The 9,717-nt window shown below is 42.6% G+C and overlaps 1 protein-coding gene across 2 annotated transcripts in view; it reads left to right on the forward strand.

Annotated features, from left to right (window-relative positions):
• The window catches only part of si:dkey-97m3.1 (fatty acyl-CoA reductase 1), a 61,097-nt gene that overhangs the window by 14,485 nt on the left and 36,895 nt on the right, over positions 1-9,717 (forward strand). For both annotated transcript variants that reach the window (XM_035674932.1, XM_035674940.1), the window contains exon 2: positions 3,455-3,742. In XM_035674932.1, the coding sequence (XP_035530825.1) occupies positions 3,455-3,742 (288 nt within the window). The remainder of the gene's footprint in view (positions 1-3,454; positions 3,743-9,717) is intronic.

Consider the following 9,717-nt stretch of genomic DNA (forward strand, 5'->3'; position numbering starts at 1 on the left):
GCAGTAGCGTGTGTGTGTGTGTGTGTGTGTGTTTGAGTGTCGAATCTGAGATGCGCGCACTCTTCCAGCTGCAGGAACATTTCCATTGTCAAGCGTTAATCTGTAGTGACTTTCACCCCCCGTGCCCTTGTCCTTGTGTCCACAGGGAATCTCTGTGAAGCACAAAGCTGGAATGTCAGGGGCCTCAGTAGACTGACCTTCTTATTTTGATTTGTGCATACAGAGGAGTAAATATACAGATAATACCTTGTTTGTAAGTTATGAATCCAGGAAAAAAAGGATTAAAATAATCAGAATTTATGTAAATTTAAAGCTCAGTAGACTTTGGTTCTTTGCCTGAAACCCAGGCCTGGGTTTCTGTGACTCCTCTTTTCCACTGCAAACAAGTAGAAGAATAAATCAAACACACAGATCTTTCTGTGTGTGTGTGTGTGTAATTCAATATTGCATGTGCAGACGGCAGAATGGAAGGAAAGCAAGTAAATACAAGATTGTTTTGTTATCTGGGCCACATTTGGCTCAGGAGGATTTGGTTTCCGTCCTCCGTCTTTGGGCAGACATGCCGGGAATCTGCAGCCCAGGAGAGAGGATGAAATAAGGGGGGGGCCACTCATCGTGTGTACAAATCACAGCTCCAGTGAATCACTAGAAGTGCTGATCAAGCTTGTCTGTCTTGGCTAAATGTGGTACTATTGTTGCCAAGTGCAAAATTTTACAAGCAGGAATCCCATTAGCCTTTTTTTTTCTTTTTTCTTTTTTTTTTTTTCTTTTCTTTTCTTTTTAGCAGGCCAGTTGGCAAACGTTAGATGGGCCTAAATGTGCCATGTCTGCCACCCTGCTCCCGTGATTGGTTAGGAGCAGAGAATGATGCCAACCAGAGACAGGAAGCTGTCATCCAGTCTTTAAGAGGCCTGTGATGACTTCGGCGCATCGTTGTCATGGTTGCACACAAATGAACAGCAACATTGGCAGCGTGGTTGTGAGCTCTTAGCGCACACATCCAACACGATGCTTTCTATCAGAGAGACAGCCACACAGAAAAACACTGCTGAAGACACATGACAGCTCAGATTGCTGTCACTTATTGTCAGTTAGCTGTCCAAAGGGAGCAAGGACAAAGTCTCACACTGTAAAAGTCCAAGTTACAGATAAGCTGCGCTGCTTTTAAAGGGGGTTTTTGCCACAAACCAAAGAGGCTTTTTGGTCTCTCAAGGTCACAAACTGAGTCTTAAAGCATATATTTTAATTTATTTTAATATTGCCACCACAGAAACTGGTGGAACCACACGTGTAGTGGCGTTATTGAGTGCATTGTTTAACTGCTTTTAAGACTTGATGGGAAACATTCTTGGCTTTTTGTCTGAAGCGCAGTCTTATGACTTGAGGGCGCAATAGTGACTATGATAAAGCAGCCACACGCTTGTTCGTTCAGTACTCATTTTGATACAGGAGGCTTTTCTGCAGCTATAAACTTTCCATTGCACTCGCTCATTTCCTTAAGTGCCTATAAATGCCTGCTGTAGTATTGTTGTCTCAACCTTTTCTACTGAGGGCAGTTACAGTGAAATACATTAGATTATATTGGACTTAAATGAATCAAACCCAACAAACACTGTTGAAAATCAAGACATTTGTATGTTTTTTTTTTTTTGCCAAACATTTGATGGTTTTACAGTATTTACTGTAATTTATGACCAACAAAGCAGCAAATTAGCTATCTTTTTGGTTTTACACTGTTAGTCAGACAAAACAAGACATTTGAAGGTGTAACATTGGACTGTTTTTAAAGCCCAAAAGATTAGTTTCTCCACTAATAATCAATAATGTAAGTAATCGTTAGTTGCAGCCCTAGCGGTCAGAGGGTAGTGAGGTCTGTGATTAACTGAGACATTGACAAATAAGTCAGCAATGTCTCCTTTGGGAAAGAATTTAATTTGTCCACTGGTTTTGAGAACCTGGGCACATAAAACCGAAACTATCATCATGGCAGCACTACCGGGGCTAAATGGAAACCGTGTGTGTATATATGTGTATATGATGGAAAATGAAATCTGCTCACTGAAGTGCCAACTGTTGCCTCCAGACACTCAATGACCAGCTGATGAACACTAGGAGCAGGGTCAGTACCTAAGCTGATGACCATTAGCTGATCCCTCTGAATATCAGAAACCACATCAGACTCTATCTGGTGCCTCTGTCCTATAATCAGGAACCTGTAGGACCTGGCCGCCTGCCACTGCTAAATCAGCAGACGCAAATTTATTGTATTGAGTTCGCCCAAATAAGCAGACACAGTCCATTACACCACCACCATTAGAGCAGCAATTGATCCAATTAAGTTGCCATAGAACGAGGGCGACTGGACATCCAGAAACGCGTCAAACTAATTTAAGAATGACAAAGAGGGCAAGTGTAGGTCACTTTATCTTGGGTAAATGTGTGTCTTAGCAGGGTGCAGCAGGTGTATTTAAGTCATTCTTCATTTTGACTGTGTTTCAGTGGGTTGAGATTGTTGTGTAAATGTTGTGGCTAAACCATCAGGGCTTCCAGCTAAGGTTGATTTTAGACCTGTCGACAAGTAAATCTCATCACGCAAGGACAAACCCTAAATCAACACAACAGGCTGCGTTCTGAAACTCTCCTCACGCACCACTAAGACCTTGTGTAACGGGGGGGGATTACAAAGACAAAACCATATGCAGGTATCAGTGGTGCAGCGTCTCCAAAACAAGGTTAAAGTGTTCTTGGTGTAACTTTGGGAGCAGATATATTATCAGTTGATTGTAGTTGGACATCCTGTGCTGCTGTGTTTTGAGTTTGTGATTGTGGAGGGAAGAGATGTAGAGCCTATGTGTGTGTGTGTGGAAATGTTTGGGCAAAACAAGCAGTTTGTGCACTGCTGGGACTCTGACTTATAAAATAAAAATGAAATGGTGGTGATTTCCCAGATAATTAATCAGAATAATATGTGGTTGCAGCTTATAAATGTAACTTCACCTCCAAAACACAGCCTTTTCCTGTGCACTCAACAAACACAGTCACACACAGGCAGATTGCCCCTGAACATTGCCCTCTCCTCATCTGCCTGTATGAATATTCATGTAATTTGCATACTAGTTGCGTGTTTCTGCTGGCACTTTGAAGGTCAGACCAGAGAGATGACACCACCAATTCTGAATTTGTTTCAAATGTGTTTATTTTCCTCCCAAAATATATCAAACTGAATCAATTTTAAAAGTCTCAACATTCATGGAGACTTTTTTCCTTCTTACAACATTGCCATCACACTAGTGTGATTTACAGTTCAGTTTTAGCTTCTCCCAGAACCGCTTCATGACTTAAACTCACCATGTGTATGTATTCACACACAAGCTTCACAAGTACTTCCTGATACGGTATTCAAACTATTTGGCTGCCAGCCCTCCACATTCATATCCTCCTCTTCTCCCTGCAGGAGCTGTCTGAAGGCCGGCACCTCGACAGATTAGGAGAGCAGGCAACAGACGAACAGACCAGACTGACAGACATCTGCAGTGGCACAGCAGGCAGCAGAATGGCGTCCATAGCTGAGTACTACGCTGGCAAGAACGTGCTCATCACAGGAGCCACAGGCTTCATGGGAAAAGTGCTGGTGGAAAAGCTGCTGAGGTCTTGTCCCGAGGTCAAAGCCCTCTACCTCCTGGTCAGACCCAAAGCCGGGCAGTCCATGCAGCAGAGAGTCAGCGACATGATGACGTGCAAGGTAAGGGCTGAATGGTTTTACGTAATATGTACGATTTATCCCCCCCACTGCTACCTTTAATACTCAAGGTTGCGTGCATATCATTGTAAATAGAGAAATAACTCCCAAGGCCACTGATTATATAATGCTGATATAAAAAAAAAGTATATTTCCATTATTCCATGCACATTACAATTTAATGTTTGGTTGTCTCAGCCAGTAAAATGTTGTTTTAGATAGAAAAATACATTGGTTTAGGCTGTAGATTTGGTATTTAAGGGAAAATTGTATATCATGTCAGAAGAGGCATTGTTCAACTTCATTATTCTATATATGGCAGTTCTAGATTAGATTACCTGTTATATAGGATGGGAGAAACCTTTAGAAAAGACAGTGATGACTGAGGAAAGGTTTACAGCAGGATACATGAGACTCTTTTTTTTTTCACCACCATCCCAAAACTCAGGAGGAGCACTAACATTGTTCCACAGCAGCCACACCTGCCTGCAGATGTGTCTTACACATGTTTATGGGCCTTGCGAGTGCAGGCGTCGGCCGATGTTCCGGTATATGACGATACCCTAGTGGCATTACATTTTCCACCATACTTTCTGTAGTTTGAACAAAACGACAATTGTAAAAAAGCTAAAACACTCTGGCAGTGCCAATGTTGGCTGTAGGCTAATTGGTAATAATTTGAAGCACAGCAGGCAATTAATGTGGAGAAGCAGCCAAAAAGGGAGCCATTTGACAAAGTGCCTCTATTAAATAATTACAGCAGCACCTCTCAGGCCCTCCAACCACGTGACATTTGGTATATTTAGACATTTTGACTAGTGGGCTGTTGATTCAAATCATCATTCAAAACCAGGGCTGTTCAAATGGCATTGCAGTTGTAAGTGAGTTTATGGAGCAATAGAACATTTGCCTGTGAAATTACAGCAGCAGCTGCTGTTGCCATGGTGACGCAAACTTAATGACCCCAGAAGAGTCCAATAATTCATCTTTGAGCCTTCAGCTGAGAGACGCAAAGAGTCAGAGAGCAAAGTGAGAGGAGTCTGAAGAAGAATACTAAAAGGTTAAGTGAACTTGAAGCTACCTGATTGAAGATATCTGGTGTGTTTGTGCAGAAGGGAGGAAGGTGAGAATGAGGAAGGTGGATAATGAAGGCAGGAGGTGAGGGGAAAAGGATGGAGGCCAGAGAGATCCGAGGAAGAGAAGGTGGTGGAGGAGGAGGAGGCTCCAAATATGTGGCATCAGCTGTATCAGGGCCAAGCAGCAAAGCATGACTCAACAAAAAAAACCCTCCAAACTATATGTTGGACTTAATAAGGGCTGAGGCATCGACACTGTGTGTGTATTGACGCGCTCAGAAGCAGCTGCCGCAGCTGCTGCTCTGCTCGGCTGTTGTTGGCCTCAAACTGTCAGAACACCTAAGAAAATCACACTTTCGCTGTATTCCCCTTTCCCTTTCTCTGTCTCCCTCTAATAGCATCTATTTTTACCGCTCCCATTGAACCTCGGTACTGCATTCATTATTCTACTCACTGCTGTAATAGCAGCCGAGCAGCAGTCTGATGATTTGTCCTTTAATTTAGACTTTCCTTTTTATTTTTGTGCCTTTTTCCTTTATTTCCCCCTACTTCTGTCGAGGTAAGCTTCATGCTCCGGCCATCCAGGATTCATAGAGCATCCCTCTCACCGTGTAATTAGTTCACTCTGACACAAACATGTACTGTAAAGGTGCCGGTTAACAGCACCCTGTAATTTATGAGCAGCATAAGTGTGGGCGACGGAGAGAGGATGTTATCCTTTTTTTTTTTTTTCCTTTATTCTTTTCTAAATGCACATTCCTTCTCTGCTTTGGCTTTTAAGGAAGAAAAGAAGCGTTCCTCTTAACCTGCATACGTATTCAGAGCAGGCACTCGTCAGCCTGACAAAGACGAACGAGAAGAGAGTAATTGAGCTAAATGCTAACACCAGCATGGCAATTACTTTAGCATCCTAGCATGCTAACCTTTGCTAATTAGCACTAAACACAAAGTACAGGTGAGGCTGTTGGGAATGTGTTGGACAAACACTCATTTTGACCTGATGATGGCGCTAGATGAAAGGTCAGCGGGGTCACCAAAGTTATTAAAGTTCATCTTTAGTTAAACATGAATGTCTGAACAAAATTTCATGGCAATCCACCCAATAGTTGATGTACCATCAGTTCAGTCTGTACCAAACTGATGGTCCCACCGAGCCAAGAAACATTCCCACACACAACCCCTGTAAAACCATAAACTGTTGTTTTTACACTTTTGGTTTTATCTGATTTAAACTAATGCGACATGTCGAGTTAATTAATGAGCTTTAGAGGGTTGTTGGATCGTATTTCTTTTACCTTTTTTGGACAGAGCCAGGCCAGCTGTTTCCTTATCTTAAGCTAAGATACCAGACTGCTGGTGGCAGGTTCATATTTGATGGACAGATATAAGAGGGGTATCTATCGCTCAGAATTAAAGTGAAATAAACACATATTCCAAAATATTTAACTATTCTTTTAAGCTGAGACAGCTGACAAAGCAAATCACAAAGTGTTAACAGAGAGCGAGGATAAAAGGTAGGCGATTAAAAGTCCACAAACCTGACATGTTAAATTTCAAGATTCCCGTTGCACGTCAGTAAGTATTTAACCCACTTCATCTTCACAGATATTGATGTATAATTTATCTGCTGCTAGTGTTTGCATTATTTCCCCCTCAACTATTTTCCATTGGATTTGGCATCACTCTGATAGTGTTCGCTATCAGGACACTGCTTGATGCTCTGCCAACTACAGACTCGCTCATGCTCGGGCCACATTCAGAAGTGATGTCATTAAATTTCCATGACCAAGCCTCAAGTACCAATTGGTATTCATGCGAGTCCTCAGGTCAGTATTATTCTATTCAGCACTGGGATAATTCATGAAGAAGAACAGTGGTTTTGTCTCTTGAGTAGCCTCTCCTCTCATCCTTCAAGCCGGCCCAGTATCTTTCTTACCACCTGTTGCTAGGTAACGACCAAAAGATCGGTCCCATGGCGTTTCCTTTTTTTTTTTTTTTTTCAAAGGATGCAATCAGGGGAGCTGCCCCGAGCGGGACAGGGACAAACCGATAGGAATCTCATTGTGTGTGCCTCTCCACTGCACCGACTTTAACATTTAAGCACTGTATGTCTGTGCAGAGGCTTCTTTGATCCAGTGGAAATGTTTAGACGCCTGGAGCCCTTGCCGCGGAGCCAGGCACCAACTGGCATGTCGGGCACTTGATACAAGTAGGCCTCTCTCCCGCTCTGTGACATGCTTTTCTTGCCCACCAGTGGGCTGTTGAACCCAGTAACGGTCTTAAGTTCCAGCTCTGAGGCTGTGCAGCATCTTCATACCGCAAGTCCACCGCTGTAACTGCAAGAGGATGGGGTCAGATGTTGGGTGGGGTAGGTGGGAGCTGGAATGTCTTTTGGGTAGGAAAGGATCTTGTGGAATTTTGCCTACAAGGCAGGATCCTGGATGGGACGGGGCAGCTCAGTGTGACTGTAGAATGACTGATTGTTGCTTTAGAGGCTATTCTGTGATCATTGTGGCAGCTGTAACACAGACAGCTATGGGTGATACTGGATTTTGTTTGTGTGTTGACTGCATGAGGCTTATCTGCAGGCGCTTCAGCAAAGGAACAGTCCCCTACTACTGAAACCACTAGTTGAATAATGGAAGATCAAATCTGTGCACATAAAAGTAGCTCATACAAATAAAATAAGACAAACCAATAACCAAAAACACATTTTCTGCTTTATATAAGCCAAAAACTTTACAAACTAATAGAAATTTTCCCAGATAAATATAAGTGCTTGTGATCACTGATCCAAAATAGGCGTTGTCATTTTAACCATTCAGCAAAATAAGTTGTTGCTTTTGGTAAACAGGAGTCACTGAAAAAAGGCCTTGGTCTTTCTAAAAGAATGAAGTAAACAAAAAGGCACAATTCGATTACAACCTAACAAAATGGATAAGTTGTGGACATTTAATAAATACAATAGATTTTTGATTTCTGCTTTTCCCATCTTACTTTAACATAACCGGAGTATAGTAGTTTTTTTGTTTGTCTTTTTTTTAAACCGGTTTGACTCACGTTAGTGTGGTGTTTTCCTTCCTCTTTCATCCCCTCGTGGTGGCATGATGTCAACACGCCCTTAACTGATTCATGGTCTGCCTAGACTCTAAGATAGGAGAGATGGCTGGTGATTTACCGTGTTTAAACACAGACTGATGTATCACATTGAGCGGCTGTGCTACTGTTATAAAAGAGCTTCATGCCTAACATGCCTGGAATATTAGCGTCATTGAGATGTCACTGCGGATGCAAGAGAAATAAACCACACCTGTTTCTTTTTATATATTCATATTCAAACCAGGGCATGTTTGTGAATGTGGCAGGCACTAGTCTGTTAGTGACACAATTCAGCACAACCACACTAATGATTAATGTTCTACAAGCTCTGAAAATTATCACCCACAAAGATATAAGCGGACGCCGCCTGTATCTTAATGGATCTCGATCTTTCGAGTTGAGCAACGTCGTCTTATTTTCTGCATGAGACTTTTGTTGGAGGCTTTGGTAACTACTTGCAACTGCTGAATTATTAATAGTAGTGCATCTTGGAGACACTTTTAATGCACACTAACATACAATACAAGGAGGTTTATGTATGTACAGTACAATCACAGTTGCACTTACTCACCTTCTAAGTAGTTATCACTGTTAAACCAGCTGTTTAGAAGTAAATCCTAGACAGAAAGCAGCTCACCCTCTTGCCTGTATGAGTTCACAGAGGACGTTAGCACCAGACACTGACTTTGTTGAGGTGCAGCTGCCCTGGTTGGTGGTTTTCAGTCATTTTCTCATTATCACACTCTGATCCAACATGACTACATTGTTTTATTGATTTCCTCTTGTTTGCATCCAGAGCCAGGTGATCTTTCCAGCAGTATAAATATTCAAGATTTATTGATTACGGCTGGCTCAGACTCTGGGTTTCCACTTGTGGTGCTGATTAAATTCTCGCCTGAATGGTTAATGCCAGCTGTCAGTTCAGGCACACCTAAAGCATCTACCTCTCAATCCTTCAAGTAAGAACAGAATTAACATGCCTCCCTGCCACCCCATCATGCATTTAGGCCTCATAACCGTAAATCCTGCAGTTGATGTGCAGTGTGTTTTTAAGGCATGTCAAGCGCTGTTAAAACATTGACTTTTAGGGATAAGAGTGAGCGGGGTGACTTGGGTCCATTGGCTGTTGAGTCACGGACTCTGAGGAGATTGTGCCTGCCAGTCTGGCACATTGCGAGGCATTTGCTGCTCATCCGTGGTTGGTTGGCATGCAGTGCAGTAGGCAGGCAGACTGAGAGACAACCAAGAGCCCGACAACTCCTCCCCAGAGAGAGGGGTAAGGAGAAACCAATGCTTTTGCGTATAATTAGGCCGCAAATTAACTCCAGTTTATGAAACAAATTAGCACATTAAACGTCGCTGGTGAAGTCATTAAGGCAGTGCAGACATGCGTAGTGAAGACTCAGTTCTTCAGGGGACTGTTGTAGGCCAGCCTAGTGCTCCCACAGCATGTGGACAGTCTGCCAACCAGTTTTCTCTCTCCACATCCATATGGCTCCACAGTTATCTGTGGCAGAAGGCCCTCTGAGACGTGATGTAATGTTTTGCTACTTTATTATGGCCACAGTGTCCTTATCAAGAGTAGTTTGAATATGCTTAGAGGTAGGACACGTCAAATGGAAATTTCAATAAAGCATGTGGTCTTTCTTTGTCTTTTTGGTATTATGTATTCGCTTTTATTTTCAAAGGATGGTCAATAGTGTGTAATAGAGATGTTCCAATTCCATCCCTCCCGATACCGATTCCGATACTTGTGCTGTGGGTATCGGCCGATACCGAGTACCGATCCGATACCAGTATGTT

This window comes from Morone saxatilis, unplaced genomic scaffold, assembly GCF_004916995.1.
Source record: "Morone saxatilis isolate NCDOM2014 unplaced genomic scaffold, NCSU_SB_2.0 Contig10, whole genome shotgun sequence".
Classification (NCBI taxonomy): Eukaryota; Metazoa; Chordata; class Actinopteri; family Moronidae; genus Morone; species Morone saxatilis.